Raw genomic sequence first — 27,566 nt, 5'->3', positions numbered from 1 at the left:
TTGAAAACGCTACGAACTCATTATTGAGTATAGTGACATGCTCAAAACAGCGTACACTCATTTTTGTGTAAAATGCGTTGTCATAAAAAATGACATATTATGTACTCATTTTTAGTAATTTGTTGTTTAAACGAGAGTGGTGATAGTCTCATAATTGAGTAAGTGCTCTTTTGAGCATGTTGCTATACTCGATAATGAGTACGTAGGGTTTTCAAATTCGACTACATTTGTTTCAAAGCTATTTTTTTACATTTTTGCTCAGTTTTAAGAAACCTTTTTTTACAAAGTAACAAAACTGTTTAGTTGTTTGGAAATTTTATAATAAATTAGGGGCTGGCCACGAGCCTCTACTCGGCACGCACGCATAACCCCGAAACTATTTTTGTCATTCCTTTCTAATCATTAATCTCACTCAGTGGACACTGAAGCTTTATCTAAATGCTATATATGTTTCAGACTTTTAATAATTTGTATGAATATTTATTTATTAGTATTATTTAAAAGTAATTTCTTGGTGCAACAGGAAAATTCATAATTTACTAAGAAAGAATATCTTCTTAGTAATCGTGATGCATTAATAATTACCGGAATTATTCCTTGGTGTATTCTTACCTGGCAGCATGTTACCTACCTTTACATCTATAGTTTGTAAAGAGAGATTTTGGGAGCGCTGATTGGATTTGGTATATACTTTTATTTTTTTGTAACGTGCTATTCGCTAGGAACGTGAAAAGAATTAAGATAGCACTAAATAATATTTAAAAAAAATGAATGTTTTGATAAGTAATGGTAAAACGAGAGCTTTTTTTTAATCGTTTTTAGAAATTTATTTCAGCAATAAATAGTGCATGTATCACTTTTAAAATATCAAACAGTATGCATTATTTCGATGATACACAGTTCAAAAACATTTTTAAAAAAATCTTTGTTACAAAATTTAGATATGAGTCATCTTTTTCCAACTATCTTCAATATTCTGTCTTTTACTAACAATTATTAGTCCATATCTTTTCAATCGACTGTTATCTCCTCATCACTGAGGTCATCGACAATAATAAGCCTATTCTCATCATCGGAATCATCAAGATTGTTATTTGAAATCAGGTTCTCTTTATTATCATTCAGTTCACCATCATTCCGACTTGGACATTGATTGGTTGATGATCTAGGTGGTTGATGAACTGTTTCTTCGTCGCGTGGAGCTACACGGATAACATTTTTCAATCCTTTCTCTTGTTCTTGATTCTCGTGGACATCAGTAAGAGGTCTTGGATTTGTTGCTGGAAATGCAGATGGTTGCATCCAGTGGTCGAGGAATTCCTTTGGAACCGGCCTTGAAAGGGGATGGCAGCATCCACTCGGCCACATCATCCATGGTCTCCAATAAGATGGGTAAAATGGATGTGCAAATGTACCAGAACAATTACATGGATTAGTGCTTGAGGTCACATTGGGCGGTCCAAAGTTTTCCATTGATGAATGATATGGGTTTATATTCGTGGAATTGTAGTTTCGGCATTCTGAAAATTTTCGACAAACTAATAAATGAAAGTTTGATTATATTTACTGCAAGAAAAAACATGCATAAATAATAGATAGTAAAAATATTTACAAAAAGTACTTATTTTTTAAATAGTTACTAAATGTAAAATTTTGTTATCATTTTTATTATTTTAAGCCTTTTTGTGTGCACTGCATAAAAGTCTGGATCAAATTACGGAATAAAGTACTAACACTTTCACTGCATCATCCGTAAAATGCATTTTTACCGTAAAATATTGTAACGTGAGTTTTACAGTAATATTTATTTAATTAGAATGATTCGGTGATTTTGCGGTAATTATTACTGTAAAAATTACAGTATATCAGATTTTTAGTTTCGTAATTTGTGCGATAAAAATGGATTTTACGGTAAAAAGTACTGGCACTCAGAATACTGGTTCTTTTACCTCATTTTACCAATTACCTACTTTACACTGTGCTACAGTTGAAAATTTTTATTTTCTCTTTTAAATCTTATTTCTTTTACCCACTTTGAAATTCAATATAGGGAAAAGGTTATCTCACCGAAGATAAAATGAATAAGTACTTTCAATATCTCGCCCGCCAACTGTTTTATTTCTATAGGATAGGAATTAGAGGATTTATATGCGGTAAGAGCTTATAAATTAGTGAAATTAATTTATAAGCTTCTACCGGCAACGAAAGCGTGCAAATGGAAGTTCATCAAAGCATTTAAATTACGCATTTTATAACCCAATTTTCATCTAGAAATGTAAAGAAGACGTCTGGTTCTCAGAAAAATAAATTTATCTTAACATATATGGCTACATTCAAATTTTAATGGATAAAGAGTTGCAATGCCAGAAATTATTTCAGTGTATTATTTCATGTAAATTAAATGTGCAGCGAAAACAAAGGTTTAATTATAATTGTAATAGTTTAAAAAGTTCAGCTTATTTTTTGAAAAATAAAATAAGCTATTTATTTAAATTATTAATTATATGGTAATATTTCTAGTTACTTTTAATTATTAATTTTTGATAAAATCAAACATATAAAAATGAAATTAAACTTTTTTCTCTCAGTCTGCAGTTTAAAACATGTGTTCTATAATTATAAACACTCATAAAAAATTGCAGACAATTGTGTTTTTTTAAAAGAATTAAATATCGTTATTAAAAAAGTGAAAAATGTGAAAAAATCAGATTTTGAGATAAACTTGTTTAAAGTCTTAAAATCCTTAGTCTATCCACTGTTATCACCTTACACGAAAACTGCTATAACTTTGTAAATAATTGGAATCTAAACAAAAAAAGTATTTTTAAAAAGCTAAGAGTCCATGTTTGATCTGACAATCAAACAGGTTTTATTGTTTATCCACGTCCTTGCAGTTCACCTTCTTCAATAGTTATTCATTACACATTTTGTTTTTTCAGCGTTGAAATACTTTCATGTGGCATACTTTTTAACTTCGTATTTAAAAAAAAATATATAAGATTCTTAACTTCATTTTTTCCTAGGATTCTAAAAATATATATATTAGGAGCAGTGAATACGGAGCACCAATATACAAACTTACTGTGAATCTGTTTAGTACAGAAAGGATTGCAGCAACCTTCACGGCTAGGTAGATGACTTGTATTCGATTGCGGATAGAATTGAGAATCATACATCAAACCAGAATAGGGCAAAAATGCACAACCTCTAAAATTGGCCTTTTCCTCTTCTTTGTGATTTTCTGAAACCACTAAAAAACAAGCGTATTAATACATCTAATATTTAAATATTAATTAAGGAATTACAAGAAAAGCTCTTGAGTCTTTTATTGACAAATAGATGCATTGCTAATATCTGAAAGTTATATTCTTAATGCCAATTTAACAAGTATTAAAAGCTGTAGCTGTCCAGAGACTAGATCTCTCATTCGATTTTCTAGTTCAGGAATGGCTAACCTCTTGAGGACGAGTGCCACTTTCAGACAAAAAAAAATTTAATGCGTGCCATTTCCAACATACTAAAAAATATAAAAAGTGCAAATACATTTCAAAATCCATTAGCCGTCCATTGGTTGATAACGAGAAAAATATACATGGTGGAGTTGAAGATAGAAATTTTTAAGGAGTTAGGAGTCTGTTTTTAGAAGGCTCTATTATAGTCGAGTGAGGTGAGACGTTTTTGCAAATAATATGCTATTTCCATAACTAATGTTTACAAAAGTTGCTCACGATTGTTAGATCAAGTTTAGCCTGTCTTTAGCTAGCGCCTTCTATGCTTATTTGGAAAATGATGCAGGATTTCAATATGGATAAAAGCCACAATCAATTTTGAGAAAATAAAAAGCTTTCATGGTCTATTTTTTAATATTTAAAAACTTTCCCCAAATGCTGCATAATCTGGTTTTAAAAATGTTTGTAAAAAATGGGAATTAGGCATTTTGATAATTTTTATTTAGGAGGAAAAATGTCGTCAAATTGATAATTTTTAAAAATGTTTAATAATTTTTTAGAATATTTTAGTTATTTTTCTATTTCAAAGTCTAGAAAATTCTTCCCAACAAGATAGCATATACCAGGGGTTTCCAACTTACACGAGGCCGGGGGCCGCAATTAAAAACACCAGTCAAATGGCGGGCCGCAACTTTATCAAAATTTTATGTAGGACTCTTGTATGTTTGAAGGAACATTAAATATTACTGTCAGATTTTTACCAAGTTGTACAAAACAAAATTATTGAATTACAAATTGAAATAAGAATTAGATTGTTACCTGATAAATAAATTTTTTTGTACCGTTGGTATGTTAAATTTCACAGAAACGAAGAAATTAGGTTTTTTTTTTAACGAAGGAAAAGTATTTTAAACCCATACAGATTTTCTACAAAAATTGTCCGCAATAAAAGAACAACTAATATACTTTAGTTCGCGGGCCACAAAAAAAGGCTTCGCGGGCCGAATGTGGCCCGCTGGCCGCCAGTTGGCAACCACTGGCATATACAGTTCAAAATTGCTTCAAGTTTTACTTCAAGCGTAAGGCACTGATACTGTGGTGCTTTTATTTTACCTAGCAATAGAACCTTGATAAACCATGTTAATAAGAAAGCTGCATGTGTTTCTCTTCAAATGATATACAATGGTAAATTATATATTTTTAATTATTATTTATATACTTAAATATTTTATTATTAAATTATCTTTTAAGTCTTAAACGTCTAAAGCACGTTTATTTAGTTAACTTGCGAAGTTAATTAAAGAGGTAATGTAAATGAATTTAATATTTCATTTTAACAGTTTTTTCATTTCTTGAATATTCACTAATGAATCTTCTCTTAATAATGTATTTACATATGAGACAGTGAGAGCACGAGATATTGTTTGCAAGCCCACTGGTTCTGCACAATTCCAAAATTTTTCAAAATATCGATGCAATTTGTTTTCTTTCACTGTTAGATTACAATATAAAATGCCGTTTTATACTAAATACTTTTAATTCTAATCATACATAATGAGAAATATATCATTTGAAATAAATAATCGAAAAATAACATTTTCTTAATAGTTTTATTAGTACACTTCTATGATTTTGTCTATGATAAAGTCAGAGTTTGGTTTTCAGAAAAGATTCAATTCACATTTTAATTAGACACAGTTTTGACTACAATTGCTCTTTAAATCTTATAATTAAAGCATTTTATGATTTACTTAAATTTATTTAGCATTTAAACTAAGCATTTTGATACCCAGAACAGTATATAATATTTTATACAATTTTCTTCGAAGCGACAGCTATTATATTAATTAAATGCAATGTTTTCCTATGAATTACACATAAAGCTTTTTCCTCTAAAATACAATTTTTCTCTCTTTATAAAATTAGGCATAACCTCTACACTTTCTTCGGCGTTATAAATTACTAAAGATATTTTCTACATCAAGTTACCATTTTTATTTTGCAGAATTAGTTACGTTAAAAATGACTTCCTAATTCTTAGTAGGCTCAAATCAGAGAGATTTCATATTTGATTTATAGATAGTGTTTTATACTTTAATTTTTACCCACACAACATAAGTAATATGTTAAAAGTAATTTTCGAAATTTAGAATTCGTAAAATTTTCCGTATTGTCGAGGAAATAAATGCTAAGCAACGTCATTTACAATTTCATAATTAATGACTTTATAAATTCTTACGTTTTTAAATATAGTAGGAAAAAAATTTACCATTTTTATCTGCTTGTTCCGTTGCATTAAATATCAATGATTTTTTTGCCTATAATGAAAAAAGTAAAATCTTTGCGAAAAAGTATAAACAGTAAATTTAAGTAAGTTATGCAGCAAACATAAATAATATTGGTGCATATACATGTGTATTGGTCAATTCATACTTAGTTATACAGTCAAAAAAAATTTTTTACCAAACTAAAACTTTTTTACCTTATTATTACTTTTCATCCTTAAATATATGGATATTCATCAAACTTAACAATAATGCTATAATCACTAACGAAATTTTTTTTTTATTTACTTAATTTTTTATACCTAGATCAGAATTCACTTACAATTCCTACGATATTTTTATTTTATTTTAAGTATAGTTATTTTTTAAATCTATTTGTCCGTTAATTTCCTTATTATTAACATCCTAACACTTTAATCACGGAAATAGCGCGGCCTTTTCCTACCCTCTGCGCTACGAGTTCCATTTTCAGATCTAAAATAAAAAGAAAAGAAGATGAGGCATCGCGTCGCTAGCGCACTGAGACTTCCCATGGAAGACGATATATCTCGTCCTTAGCGATGAAATTGTTAAGAAAATGTGCTTCGATAAAATTATAATAATTAATATTTTATAAACAGTCGTAGAAAAAACAAAATAATGATAAATGAGAAGGGGTAGATGTACGGAGCTAACATGGGTGAAAAAGCATATAAAAAATAACTATTGCATTGTACTGAATAATTTCAAAGCCACATTACCGTTATTTACAATATTCAAATCCGAGCTATGTAGCTCAGGAGATGGAAAGCGTGTCTCAAAATGAGGATCCCAACGATGGCTGGTCGATACGAATTCTGCTTCCGGGTCGAATCAACCACACTTCTGACGGAAATATCCTCAGTAGCAGGCGGATCATGGGTTAGAATCCCCTTGTAGTCGGACTAACCGCGGGAAGTTTTTGTGATTTTTCACTTCATATTACGCAAGTACGGACCAGTTCCATCAAAAAGTCCTCCACGAAGGCTAACTTCCTCCACGAAGGCCGGAGTTCCTTTGTCTTCTGGATTAAATTCAAACTTAAAAGGGCATGGAGTTAAACATTGATAGTCGTAAACTTAGAATTGGGTCGGCTGTTCAACGTCGGGTTTGAAATAAAGTAAAAAAACACGATAGTGGGAAATCATTCATCTCTTCTATCGTTCAAAATGATAAAGGATAAATAATCACCTAAAATGTTGTGGAAGATATCGACAGATGGCATCATCATATGCACATATTAGCACATCATATGCACATCTAAGCAATCATCATGTGCACATATTAGTAAGAACAAATCTATCAAATAATAACAACATAAAAACTTTTAAATATTTAAAGAAAGTTGTTGTTTCTAATGCCACTTGCCAGTACCAGCAAGCCTGTTTGTTGAAACCTAGTGAATTTAAGGCAAAGGGTGTGTTTCTTGTTTTTCAGTGGCGCGCTCTATGGCCAAGAATATGACTTCAACTTCACATACACGTCAAAGTCCATTTATAGAGTGGACCCATTCATACATCCATTTATTCATCCACATATCATAATTTTGACCAGAAGCACAGAATGATCAATCTTCATTTCAGCTCACAGAGGTATGATTTGTTATGGAAACATGAAGGACTTTGCGACGCGGCAGATTTAACATGCACCAATCTCCATATTACGCAATCACCATATTGCTGCACTTGAAACACAAGCTTCGTAAAATACATAAGCGTCTACTTTAAAAACCAAACTGAAAATTTGATTGTTGCATAAAAATCCATTATACGCACATATTTTGTTATTAACATTATTCTGCATGTATTCTATTATTATATACTATTACGCGTGCTTACTATAAAATAAAATAAAATTTTGTATTAAGAGAAAGTAATTTAAATGAAAGTGAAAAAAATTCTCTAGACGCTTGCTCTTTCAGGTTTTCTTTCACAAAATTGATGAAATGTACGATGCTCCTGTATATAAAGTCATAGTATATGCTTATAAAAATATGATGTTTAACAAAGTATGAAACTTTAATTATTTTGCTTTACTTCTTTATTTAGTATTAGTTCATACGCCAAATATAAAAATCTTCTGCAGCGTCAACAAATCTGCAATTCGATACCACACTTGATGTTGTTAAATGCATCTGCATTTAACAACATTGCTGTGCATTCGGCTACATTAAGGTTTAAGTTTTCATGTTGTACAAGATAATTTTGAAAGGTGACTAAGCTGTTCGCCAAAAGTGGTTAGTGTGGAGAAACTGGAACTAGTAACGCCCCCTAGTGAGAAACTAGATAAAAAACTCAGAGACAGAGAGAGAGAGTGAGAGAGTGTGAACGAACGATAGAAAGCCTGCCATGCAGAGCTCCTTATTTTCTTCTTCATATATGTTTTGTTTGTGAATGTGTTGAGTGCTAACTATAATAATGTTGTTTAAAATAAAATAAAAGTTAGCTAGCCGTTGGTTTTAATTCCCCCCTAAGCACCACACGTCACAAATTGGCAACCCAACGAGCGGCCCGATGAATAGATGCGTCAATCCAAGACGATAAGTAGTTTTTATATTTAGTTTATTAAATATAAATTTGATCAATCCTGATCATAAATAAATATAGATTTTAACCATCCCGGTTAAAACTTTTAATATTATCGTTCGTTCAGAGACCGTCCTGGTCATTTCAAAACATTTTGATCAACCTGATCAATTTATTATGTTTTAATGTATAAAGATTATCCTAATCTTAAGAAAATTTATTTTTAATCAATGAAAATATATATTTACTGTGTTTATATCTGTATAAAAAAGTTGTAGTTAATTCTAAAATCTATTGCTTTTTAAAGATTTTAAAAAGAAAGTTATAAGCATACAAAGTGAAACTTATTTCCCGAAAGCGGAAGTGATTGATTAATTCGTTTCTTAGCTGAAGAAATGTTTAGACTTTAAAGAGTTATTTATGACTTTGGAATTAGTAATTCTGAAACATTGTATAACTAACTGCTTTTAATGATGGTAGATGTTTAAATGAAATCATCTCCTTATGGTTTATTGAATATTTAATTATGTATCAGTACAGTTTTATATGTTTTCTGATTTTATATTTGGCATTCTGTTTTATGATTAATAAAAAAAAAAAGAAGTCAAAGTAAAGTTGTGAAGAACTGCTATATGAGTAATATTTGTTTCTTTTTGCTCACATAATTGTGATTTATGTGCTATTAATGATACTAACGATTTAGCAAACATTCAGAATATTATTTTAGAAAATATCTTATTTTCTATGGTGAAAAGATATGGCCTTTTAATGAAAAAGCAAATTATTTTTGTCACTTAGAAGTTTAATTATTAAGCGTTGAATCTGCTTTTCTGCAAAATATTGAATATATTTTATTGCAAATTTGAAGGGTGTATAAAGCTTCAATTTTATGGTAATACAATTCTCAATAAGGTTTTATGTGATAAGTTGTTGCAAATTTTCAATTATGTTCATTATTTTTATAAGTGTTTTCATCAAGCTTATAATTAATTAATTGAGTGTTTAACAACAACAAAAAAAATCATTAGTATTTATAGAATTTATATCATTATTGTTAATATTGATTTTAAATGTTTATGGTTCTAACTGTTTAGATTTCATATTTGAGAGAAAAAAATTAAGGTGGTGATTTTTTTCAAATAATTAATTACTTATCGAACTAAGACTGTTAAATTAGGTTTGAACAATTTAAGAATCGAACAATTTTAGTTAACATTTTTGCGCCAAACGTAACCCTTTCTTTGGTTCTGAATCATCATCTGAAATGGCATTTCTTGGAAAAGGAAAAAAAGAAGACTTGCGACTTCTTGCCTCAGAGCTTGGTCTGACTGTGTCCGATAATTTAAAAGTAATTAATCTTCGAGAATTAATTCTTAAAAGTGAGAATTACGAGGAAGAGCTAGTGAAAAATATGCTCACTATTATTATCGAAGATCGCCTTAAAGAAGAACAGAAAGCTGAGGATGGAAGAATATCTAGGGAGAAAGAAGTTGAAGCAGAAAGACTTCTTAAAGCCCAAGTAGATGAACAAATTCGGTTAGAAAAAGAACGGCAATATGAACTTGAAAAATTGAAAATCCAGCTCGAAACGCAAAAGATCTCAAATGCTGTTGTTTCTGTTTCCACAAATGACCCAAAATATGAACTTAGCAGAATCATTCCAAAATTTAATCCTAAAGACGATGAAATAGGATTGTTCTTAATAACTTTTGAAAGGCAGTTGAAGTTTATGAATCTTCCAGAATCATCTTGGATACCATATCTCATTGGCTCTTTACCAGCTGACATAGCACAGTTACTTGCCAGAGAAGACGAACAGGATGCTAAGGATTATCATAAAGTGAAGGAAATGCTACTGAAGAGATTCCGAGTCACTGCTGATAAATTTAGACAACTATTCTCCCAACATAGAAAGAGTCCTGATACGACATGGAGGGATTACTTCTTCGAACTGGCTTCTTATTTCGAAGGATGGACAAAGGAACTGAATATTACCACATTCGATCAACTCAAAAATTTAATAATTACTGATCAGATTAAAAGGAAAACTCCTCCAGATATCAAGGAACATTTCATAGATTCATGGGCAAATTGTGTCAATCCTTTAGAATTAGCCGAAAAATTGGATACATACGAGAATATACGTCATGTAGTGAAGAAACAAGTGACTCCAACTCAAAAGAAAGCATATCCTAGAGAAGAAAATAGAAGAACCACTTCAGATAGAAAGTTTGGTTCTGACGTAACCAGACATGAAAATGTTCAAAGTCGTCAACCAAGGACGCCAGTATCTCGAAATTCTGCTTCCAGATTCGAAGGAAGAGTGCCACTTCAATGTTTCGGATGTGGAATGCCAGGAATAGTGAAATCCAAGTGCCCTACTTGTACAAGAGCTAAACCTGAAGATAGTAATGTTAATTGTATGAACTTATTTACAAATGGAAAAAATTTAAATCTCTCGAGTTTAATAATTTTCGAACTTTTTGGAGAAAAGATTGCTGTATGTGCCGATACAGGTGCTTCACACTCTATAGCAGGAGAAAAGTTATACCACTTTTTACGAAATCACGGAGTTGTTTTTGAGGACAAAAAGATTTCCTTGACTCTCGCTGATGGAAAACTTCACTCGATAGTTGCTCTGAAAACTGTCGTCAACCTGTGCATAGAAGGTAAAACAGTATCTACTGAACTTCTCGTTCTGCCCGATGCTAAAGGGAACAATACCCTATTAGGGAGAGATTTTCTCCATGCAGCTGGTATTGTGCTTGATGTTCAAAAAGGAACCTGGCACTTCAGTGAAGATCCACAAAAACAATATTTTTTCTACGTGAAGCCTGTTGAAAAGAAAGAAACTCCAAAAACTTTTGAATCGACAATCATACCTGAACCTCCCACTAATGTCTACTTGAGAGATGATGAAGGGAAACATCTGACCCAGGAACAACGAGAAAAATTGAATTGCTTACTTCAAGAACATATTACCTGCTTTGAACCAGGGGGAGAGCCTACTCCTTTCTTGAAGCACAGAATAGATACTGTAAATAATTTTCCTGTATCGGTTCCTCCGTATCGTATGTCGCCGGCCAAAAAAGAAATTTTGAAAGAACAAATTGAGGAACTTTTAGAAAAGAACATTATTGAAGAATGTGAATCCTCTTATGCTGCTCCGGTAGTGCTTGTTGCTAAACCCAACGGGAAATACAGATTATGCGTTGACTACAGAGGCCTCAATGCTGTAACAAAACCGGACACTTATCCATTACCACGCATGGACGATCTTTTGAATGAAGCTACGCCAACATCATTCATGTCAACAATAGACTTACAATCTGGCTATCATCAAGTGCAAATGGATGAATCTGACATGGATAAAACTGCTTTTATTTGTCCATTTGGCATCTATCGTTTTAAGCGCATGCCTTTTGGTTTGAGAAATGCACCTGCCACATTTCAGAGATTAATAGACAAATTCCGAAGTGGCCTCAAAGATGTTTTTGCACTCTCATACCTGGATGACATTTTCATCCTATCGGAAACATTTGAAAAACACATGAAAGACTTGAAAACTGTTTTTGAAAGACTTTCTTTATTTAAACTTCATGCAAATAGAGAAAAATGTCATTTTTCTTGTGATCGAGTAAAATACCTAGGCTTCTGGATTACGAGAGATGGAATTGAAGCTGATGCTGAGAAAATTGCTGCCATCCAAAGAATTCCAGTTCCAACTAATGTGAAAGAACTCTTGTCTTTCTTGCAGACTTGCTCTTGGTTTAGAAGATATGTTCCAAACTTTGCAGATATAGCACGACCACTTAGCAATCTAACTAAGAAGAGAGTAGACTGGTCCTGGGGACCTGAACAACAAGAAGCTTTTGAAATTTTAAAAGAACGCTTAACAACAGCTCCTATTTTAAAGCAACCTGATGGATCTAAGCCTTTTATAATAAGCACAGATGCAAGTAACTACGCCCTCGGTGCAGTACTTCTCCAAGGAGATGGTTCAGAAGAGCATGTTATCGAGTATGCCAGTCGTCTGTTGATCCCAGCAGAGCGCAACTATTCAACTACTGAACGTGAAGCATTGGCTGTAGTTTGGGCCTTAGAGAAGTTTCGAGGTTACATCGAACATCAAGAGATTATTATTGCTTCAGACCATCAACCACTTAAATGGCTTCTGAGCATTAAGACACCATCTGGACGCTTAGCAAGATGGGCTTTAAAAATACAATCCTTCAATCTGAAGATTGTATATACTCCAGGAAAAGCTAATGTAGTTGCTGACCTGCTCTCTAGGTCGATATATCCATATGAAGATCCAAACTGTGAAATGCAAGCTGTATCCATCAATATGCCTACAAGAAAATCAAGCGATATCCGAAAAGAACAACTGGCAGACGCAGAAACAAAGAAAATCATTGACTGTCTTGAAAGTAATGAAAAAGACGAAAATTTTGCCAACTTTATCAGTCGAGGATACATAATGAATGAGGGTATCCTATACCGCTATTCACCTGAAACTGAGTCGGACGATGCTCAACTCGTAGTTCCCATTCATGAACGTCAAAGAGTATTGCAGGAGTACCATGACTCTCCAACAGCTGGACATTATGGTGTAGAACGCACTTACAACAAGATCGCTTCTAGATACTATTTCTCTGGAATGAGACAGTACATCTATGAGTACATCAAAACCTGTGCAGAATGCAATCGATACAAACCTACGAACCAAAAACCAGCTGGATTACTTAGAACACCAATTTACACTCAAAGGTTTGAGACTCTTGCAATCGATCTTTTTGGTCCACTTCCAGAAACTCCTACAGGAAAAAGATGGATCTTTTTAATTGAAGATACCAGTACAAAATGGGTGGAACTCTTTGCTCTACAGGAAGCCACAGCTGTAAATTGTGCTAAAACATTAATAGAAGAAGTTTACTTGCGTTACGGTTTACCCAGGAGGTTGATCAGCGATAACGGTACGCAATTTGTTAGTGCTGTTATGCAACAAACTTGCGATTTACTTGATATTAAGCAAGACCTGACACCTGTCTATCACCCTCGAGCAAATCCTTCTGAAAGGAAAAACAGAGATCTCAAGCCGAGACTAGCCATTCTTGTTGGTGACTCACATGATACGTGGGAAGAAAAATTAGCCATGATACGTTTCGCCATGAACACAACAAAATGTGATACAACAGGACACACCGCCGCCTATTTACAGTTTGGAAGGGAACTCCGAACCACAGATGACGTTAATCATGATGTTAAAGCTGTCATTGAAAATAGTAACTTTGTGCCTGAAATAACACCATACCTAAAAAGGTTTGCACGTCTAACAGCTCAGATCAAAGAACGAGTCGAATCCAAACAGGATCAACGGAAAACAAATTTTGATCGTCGTCAACGACCACTGTACTTCCAACCTGGTGACAAAGTTTGGGTAAACATCCACCCAATTAGTAAAAATAAGAAAAGTAGAAAGTTTATGCCTAGAAGAGAAGGACCTTACGTAGTTCTTACTAACCGATCCCCAACAACTTATGACATTGCCGATCCGGCCAGTCCAGACCAAACTCTGGGAACTTATCATGTGTCATCTTTAAAACCGTATGTAGAACCCGAAGTAGAAAGAGACACTAGAGGACCTGTCGCTCCTATAAAAAGAAGGGGACGTCCCAGGAAAGATATCCTGGCTCCTCATCGAGACGTCATCAGAGCCAGAGGGGGAGTCTGTGGAGAAACTGGAACTAGTAACGCCCCCTAGTGAGAAACTAGATAAAAAACTCAGAGACAGAGAGAGAGAGTGAGAGAGTGTGAACGAACGATAGAAAGCCTGCCATGCAGAGCTCCTTATTTTCTTCTTCATATATGTTTTGTTTGTGAATGTGTTGAGTGCTAACTATAATAATGTTGTTTAAAATAAAATAAAAGTTAGCTAGCCGTTGGTTTTAATTCCCCCCTAAGCACCACACGTCACACTAGTAATAATAATTCTTGGTCCTGGTAATAATATTTCATGGTGAATGCTATATGTGCATTTTTTAATTTATTAAACGCGTTTAGTCTTCATCTGAGACTCATTTTTCTCTGATGATGCTACATAATTTAATTGATTTCATGAGCTTGACAGTAAATACCCAGACGCTTTAACAAAACAAAGCTATATTTTTCCCGCATAAGTATGTTTTTGAAAACTTAATTTAAGTCGCAAACTTACTTTAACTGCGTTCGTAACTGCGTTTTCAGAAATCTTTTTTCTCGAACTCTTCTGTTCTTTGTTCTTTCTCGCTAAGAAAGGACTATAACTATAATCTGAAACAGAACGAATTTGGAGAAATACAATAAAAAGTAAACAAAAAGCAAATTTTGCAGAATTTTTTATTATCAGTATTCCATAATAAGGACAACAAAATGATACTAAAATTATGATCAGTTGTGCAAAGAGTTTTGCGTTTTCTCAAGAATGAACACATTTAAATGCTTCAATCATTAGTTCACAAGTTTATTCGGAAAATATCTTAAAAATGACAAAAACATTACGTTTTAATGTTGCTATCAAATTGACGAAAAATCGGTTTCTGGTCAAAGAGGCATACCAAAAGCTAAACATAATCGGTGCATTTAGTTCATGATTCTTTTCAGAATTACTTGGCTTTATAATACCATTTACGATAATTTTTCATAGATTGACATTTTGAGTGCAAATCTATGATTCAACTAATCTATTGCTTTTATTGTTTTTGAGAGAATACGTCAGCCTACATAAAAAATGTATAACCGTTTGCTCTGAGGGAAAAAAATGTGGTCAAAACTACCAGAATATGGTCAAATTTGCCGTTTTTTTGGTTCTATGGGAACACAAGCACCGAAGCCTTTGGGTAATGACTTTAGGTAAAATTTGCAATAAAATATGGCTTTATTGCTATGCTATTTGGGAATAAATGTTGGAAAATGTAATAATTTTATCAAAATACCTAAGAGAACGACATAAAAATCATTTAGTCGACTATATTTATTTTTCAGGTTAAATTTTTACAAAATATGTATTTAAAAGAACTGTAATATTGAAAACCACAATTACCATAAAAACGGGAAAATTACCAAAATTAATGGCTTAAATTATTTTGGTTTTACTACAAGAATTATGGTTATTTTTTACCGGAAGTGCCATCCCCATGCAAGCGCGGTAATTATACCAGAAAAGTTTCTTTATGCACTATAGTACATTCATAACATTTAATATCGCATACATCTACTCTAGTTTGATGTTTTCTTTAATATAAAGTTTGCAAAGTTCGGGTTCTTCCCAGAATCTTTTCAAAATGGTAAAGCTATAGCTATTAAGCAAATACCTTTATCTTTTCTGAGGAATAAATTGCGATGCTAAAACTAAAACCAAATTTATGCAACGTAATCGATTTAGTGTCTGTAAGAAGAGTGAGTGTATTCTTATACATCATTTCCATAAATATTAACATCGCAAAATATTGAAAAAGTATTACCTTTGTGTCTAAAAAATGTCATCATCACATTCATCATTAACAACACTTGTGTGGAAACAACAAAAACTTTTTTTTTGTTCTTCATTCAGTGAAATAAGCCTTATAATAATGCTTATTCTACTGCTTCACTACTCTTAATTTTTTATATGAATGTGTTCTTGTTAAGTATCACTTTTATAACTTTGTGATAAATTGTAAACTTTGCAATTGATTATTCTGAAAATGCTGCAAAACGTCAATGCTGTATTATCTGAGTGTATAAGAATTTGCAAAAATGGGAATTAGTAATTTATTTTGTACTTTTTATCTGGGAAGAAAAATGTCACCAAATTGGCAATTTTTGAAGAAGTTTAATAATTTTTTTGATTACTTTAGTTATTTGTCTGTTTTAAAGTCTAGAGCAGCAAAATGGCATAGAGATTTTAAAATTGCTTCAAGTTTTGCTTCAAGCGTAAAGCACTTAAACTGTGGCTTTGTCATTTTCCGAAGAAATAGAACCTCGAAAAACCATGCTAATACAAAGTATGCATGAATTTCTTTAGAAATAATATACAATGGTAAATCATACATTTACAAATTTTATTATTAAATTATCTTTTAATTCATAAACCCTAAAAAGGTTTATTATAAGGGTTAGGAAATAACCCTTATAACAACAATACTTATTTTGCGCCCTCAATATTCTTACTTTTTGATAAGAATATGCTCCTGGTAAATATTACTTTTGCAATTGTTTATTTTTCCGCGTAACTCGTTTCATTTGCAAGATTGGAAATCTAGTTACAAATTAAACAGTTTAAAGCATTAAAGTCATTTTCAATTAACCTATGGCATTTTACAATCAAAATAGCGCGTATTAAATAAAATATACATTAAATACAAGTTCTGCAATAAAATACCTGGAAAGGTTTCCTTGTGAAATTTCTCTAACGCTTTTGCTTGTTGATAATATTTTGTCATTTCTTCGCTCGGTAAATCTTTCCACATTTTGCCTAAACGGGCACTCACTGTCTTGTTAGACATGCCAGCATTTTCGCCTTGAATTTGGCGTCTCTTTTCTTTAGCGAAAAGCATAAAAGCATTTGGTGGACGGCGAATTTTCTTAGATTTTTGTTTCAAAATCATATCTTTCAACTCATGTGATAAGGAATCCGTATTACTAGTTGTTAGATTGCCATTTTTTAGTAAACTGGTTGAAGTTTTAATATCCTGCAACATAAAAGTTTCATTCAATTTGAGCCAAACTTCATGGAGCCAAAAACTAGGAAAATGAAAATTACGCTAAAATGTTTACGCGGAGAAGTGATTTTTTAAGCAGTTAAATTTTAATATTTTTGTAATTTAAAATAACATATCCAAGTCAAATAAATAGATTGTTAAAAATTTTGCTTATATGTTAATGTTTTGAAAAAAAATTCTATTTATGTTTTCTATAACCTGTACAAAACCTGCAAAAAAATTTGTAAGAAACCAGTAAAATAAGTTTTTAAATTTTATACAACTTACAAACTATTGTTGTGAAAATTGCAAGTCCCGCAAAAATTAAGCCTTATTTCGTAAAATAATAATAACAATAACAAAAGCAATTGATCTGATCACTGCACACATTGACTAATTTCATAATGCAAAAAGTAAAAAATGAAAATATACATTATTTCTCAAATTTCTTTTATGATTTAAATCTCTTTATAAAATTTTTTTCCTTCAACGATGTAACTCTTTATAATTTGTGAAATTTGTTCTTTGTTTGTGCAAAAAAAAAAAAAAAAAAACTATTACTAATGTTAGATATTGGACACTTCAACTTAATATATTTCAAAAAGTAGAGTTAATCGAGTTGTGCAGTGAATGGCTTAAATGAAAGGTAAAAAAGAGACACAATTTTTGAGAGAACTATTTTATAGGGAATTTTTGAAACAGTTCTTTAATTTTTAATTTCGAGTTTCTATTTTGTAACGCTGTTAACATATCTGTTAGTTAAAATCAGCATCTAACGTAACTGGGACAAAGTGGCCAAGCTTCGTCACCAGGAGATTTGTCATTAGGTTGTTAATTTATTTGAAAAAAATTTAAATATCGTATCTTCGTCATTAGGCGATTTGTTGTCATTTCTTTGTCACTGTGCAGTCCATAGCGTTTTAATAAACGGCTAGTTTATCTAAATAAATTTGTTTTAGAAAATATAAACTCTTTGGTAGTTGCTGTTAGCAAGTTCAAGATTCCGTCCAGTTGTTTATTAGTTTATTAAGAATTCACGTTGAAAATAGAAACTTTTCCATTGAGAAATTCTCTTTATTCACTTGCTTGAATGGAAATTTATAGCATTGAATGGAATTTATATTAAATGGCTTTACGTAATTAGATGAAATAAAGCATAGTTTTAATAGTTTCTTCCATCAAAATAAAGATTAACTATATTCAATATAATTTGGCATAACTCATAGCCCAAATTTACAACAATCATACGATTTCTATTTCGAAACGGGCCGTAAAAAACAGCTTCAATATCTATAATAAAACTACTCGGAGTTACTGTAGTTTTAATAGGTACTAAATATACTAACATAATACTTTGTACCTATATTAGCATATTTAATACTTATTAAAACTGGAGCAATCACCATAATTCAGATGTGAAAAGTTTAAAGCCTTAAGAACATTCCAGATTCGGCTACTTACCTTTTGAGTAGCATTTTTTACATTTGTCGTGTTTTTCCTTTGTTTACATTCTGCTATATTTGAATCAAGAACATTCAATAACTGGTGTTCTTTCTCTCTCTTGAGCTCAGTTTTTGAATAATTTCGGAGTGGGCCCTTTTCAATATCTCGAGTATTATGGTGAATGTCTTCTTTCACATTCGCCGCAACTTTGTTCTTTTTGTACCTCATCTTCTTGGCACACGGTGCTGCATTAATATATATATATATATATATAAACACAAATAATAATAATAAAATAATATAAAATCGAAAACTATTACTGGGAAAAAACCAAAAGTCTTCCTCAGGACACATCTTTTGGTATAATTTAATGCGATATTTCTGAATAAAGAATAATTAGCCTAAGATAGAATTGTTTAGAATATATATATATATATATATATATATATATATATATATATATATATATATATATATATATATATATATATATATATATATATATATATACAGGGTGTTTCATATTGAATGGGACAAAAGGAAAACATGATTGTAAACGTTATAATTAATGTATTTAGAAAATTCAAATTTACCTCAAAGCTACATTTATTCAAGTTTCCACAGGTGTTCAATTTGTGCCCCTCCGGTGACACCACAAATGTCTGCACGGTAATCAAGCTCCTGCCACACTCGTGATAGCATATCCCCTGTGATGGAGTTCAACACTGGAGTTATCCGCTTCTTCAGTTCCTCTAAGTCCTGAGGAAGGGGAGGCACAAACAACTTGTCTTTAAAGAAACCCCAAAGAAAAAATCACACGGCGTTAGATCTGGTGATCTCGGCGGCCAATGAAGACATGTCAAATCCTGTGGCCCAGCACGGTTAATCCAGTGATGGGGTAGACGTTCGTTCAGGAACTCACGTACGTTGTTATTCCAATGTGGGGGAGCACCATCTTGCCGCAAAATTAAATCAGGAACAGCTTCCTGCAGCTGGGGGAGCAACCACTAAAGGCCTGGTTTCTTAGGACAGGACGCCGTCAGCTGGAAATCAGCGCTAACCTTTGATTGGTCCATTTGTGAGTTTGATAGTATACGTCATCGAACGCTCATCTTGAACTACAATTGCCGTCCAACTCAACTGCAGTTGGATTACAACGTGACGTTAACCACAGAAGCAATGGCGGACAACATCCAACAGTACATTGAAATCAGCCAAGACATTGATTTTGACATTAAACATAGCTTCTTCATTAAACATAGCACTCTTCATTTAGCTCAGCTATAATATGTTTTTTCTTGGACAAAGTCATTATTTGCTCTCTAAAACACTGGTCGACAATAACAAAATCAATATAAATTCAAAATAAATATTTGTTTACGTTATTAACGCATGCGCAATGAGAGATAATGTCTGCGTTGGACCGACTGCTCACGCTGAGCTAACAAAAAAGCATTTTTTTGGCGTCAGCTCTACGTCAACTTTCCGCTGACGCCCAGATAAGGCGCTTGTCCTAAGAAACCAGACCTTAAGAGAGCATGTCTTGGTAAATGTCCCCATTAATTGATTTTTCAGCAAAGAAAAATGGACCAAAAACACAACTGTTTGATAAAGCGCAGAAAACGTTCACCTTGGGAGAATCACGCTGATGTTCTAATATTACATGGGCATTTTCCGGGCTCCAAAATCGCAAATTATGGCGATTAACTTTGCCACATAAGTGGAACGTGTCTTCATCGATAAACACCAATGTGTTCTTGAAACCATTCAAGTCGAGTTTTTCTTGAAGTTTCACACAGAAATTCTTACGCAACGGTTCGTCAGTAGGTTTTAAAGCCTGGATCATCTGATATCTGTACAGCTTGAATTGGAAACGCTTCCGCCACACAATTGTGTGAGGGACAGCCAGTTCTGCACGTCGCGTTGATTTTGAGGGACTCCGTAAAAACGAATCACGAATTCTTTCAACCACTTCGGGTTTTGTCTCTTTCCGTCCTGGGCTTTTGTTCTTGCATAAGCAGCCAGTATCCTGAAACTGCTTCACCCACCTGCTTATGGTATGCCGATGCGGTGGTTCTTTACGAAATTTTGTGCGAAAATGTCTTTGCACCACAGTTACCGAGGAGGTTTTGGCATATTCGACAACGCAGTACACTTTCTTCTGCATGGACGGCATTTTGTTTAGCAGCTCTTCTAGCAGCGAGTTCGTCATTCGATGATTTTTCCCTGTTGCCGAATAAAACTTGTATAAATTTAGTTGCAGAATAAATTTGTTTCGGCTGAATAAATCCATTACGGCAGTCACACTGCGCTATTCTTTTTCTCCCATTCAATATGAAACACCCTGCATATATATCTGTACATATTTACTAAAGGCATATTAATCCAATTTTTTTTTCGTCTACATTTCCCATACAGTATTTATTTCACAATTATTTTGCATTTATCAAATATAAAATAAATATTTTAATAAATAATCTAGTTAGTGATTTTTCAAACTTGGCAAAAAAAATTTCTATAAAACTAATTCGGCCAAATTAACTGGTATTAAATTAGTTACTAAAACATAAATTCAAAAATATTATACTTTTAAAAAATGGTTATTAAACTAATTTTGAATCCTGAAAAATTGCAAGTAATCAAATTGTTTAAAGAGTGTCTGTACGAGAGAAGATGGAACTTTATGGGATTTCGCTGCAAAAAACCATTATCAGTTTATCAATTTCGTAGTAGTTTAAGAATATTGATTTTATTATAAAACATGCAAAAAACACTCAAGATAGATAGAGAAAGAGAGAGAAGAATAGATTTTTTACTCTTTTATATTACTAAAAGGTAGTTTAATTTGAATGAGACTCATTCGATGATGCAGACGCTTAATACAAAGAAACAATACACTTCCTTTGCCCCTTAAAGAGAGATGTTTTAACAACTGGTAAGGCTCATAAGAGCAGCATTTTGTATCATGCTCAAGTAATTCGGTAAAATTGGCCATCTTATTCTGTCGAAATATTGCTATATATGCTGCTACACAAAATTAGCGTTTTTCTGAACAGTGAACTTCTCAGAGAAATATTATGGCTATAGACTTCAATTGTACTTCAATCCCAAAAGAAAGTTTTTTAATACACTGGTGTGCAAAACTTAAGCAACAAGTGCGTTTTTTGTCATAGCTCTACAAGAAATCATCCGATTGACATGAAATCTGAATACGATGTACATTATTTTGTACTTAAACGATGGTAAAAGAATAATGGCGCAGAAATGAATATGAAGCTTAAAGTAGGGTATGGAACAAAAAAAGGCCTTATTTGACATATAGTGGCGTTACACATGATTGCCTGAAGAAGCGTGAGTACAACTGGCAGATGTTCCCTAGTATGGGATATGCCCTCCCCTTACTGTAATTGTTGCTTGGCATCGTCTCTCCATGCTAAGCACCAGATTATCCAGGAATTCTTGGGGTAAACGTCTCCATTCCTCCTTTAACGCATCTTTCAGTTGATGGGTGTTACCAGGAGGATAATGTCGTGTCGCAAGACGTCTCCCTAATGCATCCCACACATGCTATATGGGATTTAGATCTGGAGAGTAAGCTGGCTAATCCATTCGTGTGATATCTTCACTTTCCAGTAGCTCTTGAACATTAGCAGAACGGTGTGGCCGGGCATTGTCATCCATAAAAATGAAGTCTGGTCCAATGGACCCTCGGAACAGACGCACATGGGGTAGGATTACCTCATTGCAGTAGCTGTATCCAGTTACAGAACCTCGGTCGAAGATCTGAAGCTCAGTCCACCCGTTCAACATAATGCCACCCCAGACGACAACTCCAGGACCACAGTAACGATCTCTTTCCGCGATGTTATTGGGATGAAATCGAGCTCCAACCTCTCTCCCGATCAACTGACGTTGAGAATCGCTTGTAGCACTAAAACGACTCTCATCTGTGAAGAGGACCTGACTCCATTGATGAGGTGTCCAGGTTTCGTGTTCCCTGCACCACTCTAAACGGTGCCGCCGATGGCTAACTTTTAAAGGTATGCAGCGTTCAGGCCGTCTAGCAAATAAGCCACCTTTGGGGAGGCGTCTGGCCACTGTAAATCTTGATACTTGTCGTCCTGTGGCTGTGTACAGTTGCTGAGATATAGCGCTCGCTGACTGAAAACGGTTTCTTTTTGCCTGGAGGACAATGTAACGGTCATCTTTTGGTGTTGTTTTCCTTGGATGGCCACCACCAACCCTCCAGTAGTTTTAAAGCCATTCCAAGCACGAGAAACAACACTTTTGTTGATCCCGAACTCTTCGGCGACACTGGTCACACTACGCCCCTCCTCAAGCTTCCCAATCATTCTTCCTCGAGTAAAGTCGTCTAAATGATTTCTTGAAGACATGTTTCGCAAAACAAATCACTTGCAGTTGCAGCGAATGTCTTTAATTACGGTGCTCTTCATCCTTTTGTCACAACTTTGACCTGTGCGCACCGACCCACAAGGTTTACATATACTTACATCACCTACGACGTTTTATTTCTAAAATTTGCATACAAATAATCTTTCTACTGAATTACGTGCATATTATACTGCAATTTCATGCCTATCTTATACTTTGTTGGGGAGCTGTGGCCGAAAAACCACTTGTTGCTTAAGTTTTGCACACCAGTGTAAATTCAAAAGAATGGTTTACGAGGAAAATAATGAAATAAAATGAAATCTGTAAGCACTACGTTTTTCAAAAAGGCTTAACAGGAGAAAATAACATTTATTTTTTCCGGACCTAAAACAAAAACAAAAAGCTCATAATTTCTTATAGAAAAAAAAACATGATGGGAGAAAATTTTTTGTTTAATCTTTAAACAATCCTTTTTTTATTTTAATGTTTATTTTTCGCCAAAATTCAAGTTATGATAAATAATTTTCTCTGTTTAAGTCTACTTTAAAAACATAAATTATTTTATTTTCTCGTTTCAGCTTTGCTTCTTCGTTTGTTATTTTATGTCAGAAAGAAATCGCTAAATTTTGCTTATACCATTTAGGGCACAATTGTAATTTTGTATTAACATTAGGCATAGCTGAAATGTAAGCACTCTTGCTAGATCTTCAAAATTGATTGACTATAAAACGCGTTATAAATTCTGATTGTGACGATCATAAAATGGTTGAAACTTTGTATTTCATAGCGCAGAGTTCCAGTTAAAATTCGGACACACTAGCTAGTTGGATATTGGTTTGAAATTCCTTTACATCGAATTCCTACTGGTGATAATATGGTAGTACATTCTACTTGTATAGGTTAGAGGATTTTGAAACTTATTGCAATTTTTTCCATGCACAAAGCTCCAGTTTGTTTGGAATTTCGGTTAAAAATATATTTGGGGATAAAGAAACGGTCAATTAGCGGTCAAGAAATGATTAAAATTTGCATTGTCATTTTTGTCGGCTGACCTGCATCCACTCAAAACTAAAAAAAACTGGTAATTAAATCTCAATTTATTTGAAAAAATCTTAATTTATTCTTATTTAGCTATATAATATTAATTTGCTTAGCTTAGCTATATAATATTAATTTGCTTTAGTCTTTAATTTTCGCACATTGCAGTACAAAGTGACACTATTTTAGTGTTTTTGACATGAAAAATGCTATACCTATTTCAAAAGTCTATTCAAAAATAGATTCCATTAAAAAAAGTTAAATAAATCATACACTTTCGTTATTTAGTTAATAAATGTTGAGTAAAAATGAGCGATAGTTACCTGGAAAATTTTCTTTCTCATCTCCCAAATCTTTAGAAAAAGAGGAATCACTATCTATATGATGGAATTTCCCGCTGGTTTCTGCTGATACATTTTGCTGTAGTTGAACTTTGAAAGAGTTTTTCAACTTCGGCGACGATAATTCCTCGCTCTTACTGTTTTCACCCAAGACCTTCCGATGGTGTGTAATTTCTTCTTTTTTTGTTGGTAAACGCAAACTTTTACTCTAGAAAAATAATTTACGCTTTCACAAAAAGTAATTTCGTATTTCATTACCACAATGAAACCTCCCGGAAAGACCACCTCTGTGTAGCGACCACCTCTATTTGCGACCACATTTAGACGGCAAGGAATTATTTCATAGATTTAAAGTTGAAGAAAACCTTTAGGAGAGACCATCAAAAATTCTCCCAGCGACCGGGCAAACCTCTGCACCAAATGCGGAAAAAGTCAAATAAGGAAACACGAAGAAATATCAAAACAAACAATATTGAGGTAGGTACCTTATGCGGAAAAAGTCAAATAAAGAAACACGAAGAAATATCAAAACAAATAATATTGAGGTAGGTACCTTATTACATCGCATATTTTTGGTAGGTAGGTACCTTATTTACATTGCACTGGAACTGCACAATAGGATATTGGGACTGTCTGGGAAACATCTCTGAAGATGATCTGAAGGTCATCGTAATTTTGATCCTCTCCAGAGGGGATGGCTACCCTGCTTTGGTAGCCCGACGACCTGCGTGAGAAGTCGAGCCCTTTACGGTAGAACAGTTTAAGGAGGACCAATATCGCGCACCCTCTGTCCCTCCGCAGGCTGATCAAAGTGGTCACCCCCGCTTACTGACCGCCGCCAGCGCTGCTTAACTTCGGTGTTCTACAGGGAGCAGTTATGATCTGTCCAATGCAGGACAAACAATATTAACAAAATAAATAAGTTGATTTAAATGTGTTCAAAATATTTGTGAGTGGTTCTTATCTACAGAATTATCTCTACCTAGAGAATTATCTATCGACAACCTCATGTTGCTGTCAGAGCGCATTAAAGACGATGCCAACAATGATTTATTTTTAGAATTGAAAGTTGAAATAGAAAAAAAATTATTTTAGAGAAAAAACTAAGCATCTCAAATTAACAAACCTTTTCTCATTTTTTGAAGCTAAATAATTTTTACGATATAAAATTAAATACAATTTTAAACAAAAAACATAATTTTTTATTTATTTAAAATAGTTCTATCATTCATAATTGGTATTTTATTTGCTCACAGTTATATCAGTAGGTCATTTTTTACATCATTCAGTAAGTAATGATCATTGTTATACACGCTAAATTTTATTCATGGATCCGATATTCATGAGGACAACACAAGCGGCATTTTTACAGAGAAAATGACACTGAGTAAAGTTAAAATTGCTTGCGATAAATCATGTACCTTTGATAACATTTTGAAGTCAATGAAGGTAACCCCTAAGAACGACCAACCTTCAAAGACCATTTTCCTGTGGAACAGAGAGTGGTCGCTCCCGAGAGTTTTCACTGTATTATTTAATTTAACACATTTTTGACAAAAAAAAAAAAAAAAAAACATGTAATTTTTGCCAATTTTTTTTATATGTAAAAATGTAAAATTTTGATGTTGAAAAATTCATTGACTTTTCGTGGTAAGTAATTATAAAAGCAAACATATTGCTATTTAACTTAATCAATATTTTTATACTATGAAAAGGGTTGTTTTCTCTGTATGTTTAGAAAGTCATTTAAGGGGGGGGGGTGTCTGATTTGTTTTGCATGAACGATGCACTAGATAAGATGCATCCATCCTTGGCCGCCTTAACATGGGGATAATTTTTAAATACGAGTTTATTTAAAATTATTTGAGAAGCAAAATAATAGCTTAGCCCAGTCGTAAATAAAATTAACATTGTTAGCATGCAAGATATTTTGCAATCACTACCCTTATTTAATTTCCATATCCTTGTTAAATATAGAATGAAAAAAACAAGTATATTAAGTGTCACAATTATTATTTAGACGAAGAAAAACGGAACTCCCATTAAAAATCCAAGGAATCAAGACTGAGGAAACTGAGATTGAAATCATTGAAACCTGTTTTATTTCTAAAGAGTAAGAAAGAAGTTGGAAAGCTTAGTAGAAACGTCTCCAAGGTTTGTAAGGAAATTAAACTTCTCACTATTCATGCGAAAGCTTACGCAGGCATTTTTCCTAATTTAAATATTAATTGGCAACCACCTAATGTGTTTACTATTTTTACTTCTTTCTAACAATGATTTTAAAAATTTGTTCTAAAAGCAATGATTACAGAATATCATGCATATTTAGTTACTTGGCGTTCTTTTCATGGTGTTCTATTTAGCAATATAATTAGTATTATATTTATTAACAAACTACAATAACTATCAAATAGCATTATAATTTAAAAATATTAAAATATCTAAAATTTAGAAGAAAAAAAAAACATTTTATCCGATTGGCACTAAACTAAAAACGGTGTAGAACAATGTTAAATTTATTAAAAAATATACTACAATGTTTATTTTTCTGTCACATTTCTAAAGCGATCAAAGAAAATAGAAAAGGGCTTATAGTATAAGGCTTGATAACAGTACGCAATTTATAAATATTTAGCTCAACAAGTTTTTATTTACCTCTTTCTCTGTTACATTGTAGATGGTACTAAGCAAAAACATGTGTTATTCAATTTACTTAGTCAATATTTATCAATATAAAAACCATATAAGAATTGATCAAGTTAATGAACTTCAAATTTATATGTATATAGAGAAAATTTACATACAGCAGAACATACAGCAGAAACCGCGGTACTTAGCAATTAGCAGGTTGCAAACGAAAAATCGCCAAGGATTTTAGACTATCACCAACTTTTTTTTCTTTCATTTTTTAAAATTTTATTTAGATTTTTGAAGACAAAAAAATTAAATGAAACAATTAAATAAAATAAAAGATAAATATAAATAGTTGAATTTTCTTTCGCCCGGCTAACCGAAAAGTTCCGATACCACCAAAATGTACAAGTATTCTGCTAATTTAGAAAGCATTTAAATATCATAATCAATTTATTTTAAATGCGTTAAAAATCCTTTTTAATAGGGTTACGGTGAATTTAGTTAAAGAGTCATTTAATATTCGCAGATCAAACGCAATATACTTAAAATGCGTTAATGAAATAACAGTTTTAAAGTATGCAAAAATCTATAGTCTTACTTTATCAATTTCCATTGAAGAATTCATATTTTCTTCTACTCCTTATTAACTTTCGGATTTATAAACTCTGTTTAGAACACTAAAAAATACCGAAATGATTTTTCATTTGACCTAACAACTGAT

General features: G+C 32.7%; 1 protein-coding gene across 2 annotated transcripts; it reads right to left on the bottom strand.

Annotated features, from left to right (window-relative positions):
- Positions 1-802: 802 nt before the first annotated feature.
- Positions 803-27,566, bottom strand: LOC107440404 (uncharacterized). Of its 2 annotated transcripts, none has more exons than XM_087163155.1 (8): positions 27,444-27,566; positions 24,194-24,419; positions 18,459-18,685; positions 16,679-16,988; positions 14,495-14,589; positions 5,719-5,767; positions 3,083-3,250; positions 803-1,538 (listed from the first exon to the last, which is right to left on the bottom strand). In XM_087163155.1, exons 1-8 carry the CDS (start codon positions 27,468-27,470, stop codon positions 1,012-1,014), a joined length of 1,629 nt encoding a protein of 542 aa, XP_087019281.1. In that variant the 5' UTR covers positions 27,471-27,566; the 3' UTR covers positions 803-1,011. The 2 variants fall into 2 exon arrangements, with proteins under 2 accessions (XP_087019281.1, XP_087019290.1); XM_087163164.1 differs by having other exon boundaries at positions 803-1,520.

The sequence above is a fragment of the Parasteatoda tepidariorum genome, chromosome 1, assembly GCF_982258835.1.
Source record: "Parasteatoda tepidariorum strain Cologne lab strain chromosome 1, Ptep-v5.0, whole genome shotgun sequence".
Lineage (NCBI taxonomy): Eukaryota > Metazoa > Arthropoda > Arachnida > Araneae > Theridiidae > Parasteatoda > Parasteatoda tepidariorum.
This window is presented reverse-complemented; position numbering and strand designations above follow the sequence as displayed.

What these genes read in the sequence shown, in the direction of transcription:
- LOC107440404 (XM_087163155.1), bottom strand. Translation starts at nt 27,470, where the DNA reads ATGAATTCTTCAATGGAAATTGATAAA. An exon ending in CTTCAATGGAAATTGATAAA is followed by an intron (nt 24,420 to 27,443) that starts GTAAGACTATAG and finishes TTATTTTTCTAG; the next exon opens with AGTAAAAGTTTGCGTTTACC. An exon ending in GGAACAAGCAGATAAAAATG is followed by an intron (nt 3,251 to 5,718) that starts GTAAATTTTTTT and finishes CTTGTTTTTTAG; the next exon opens with TGGTTTCAGAAAATCACAAA.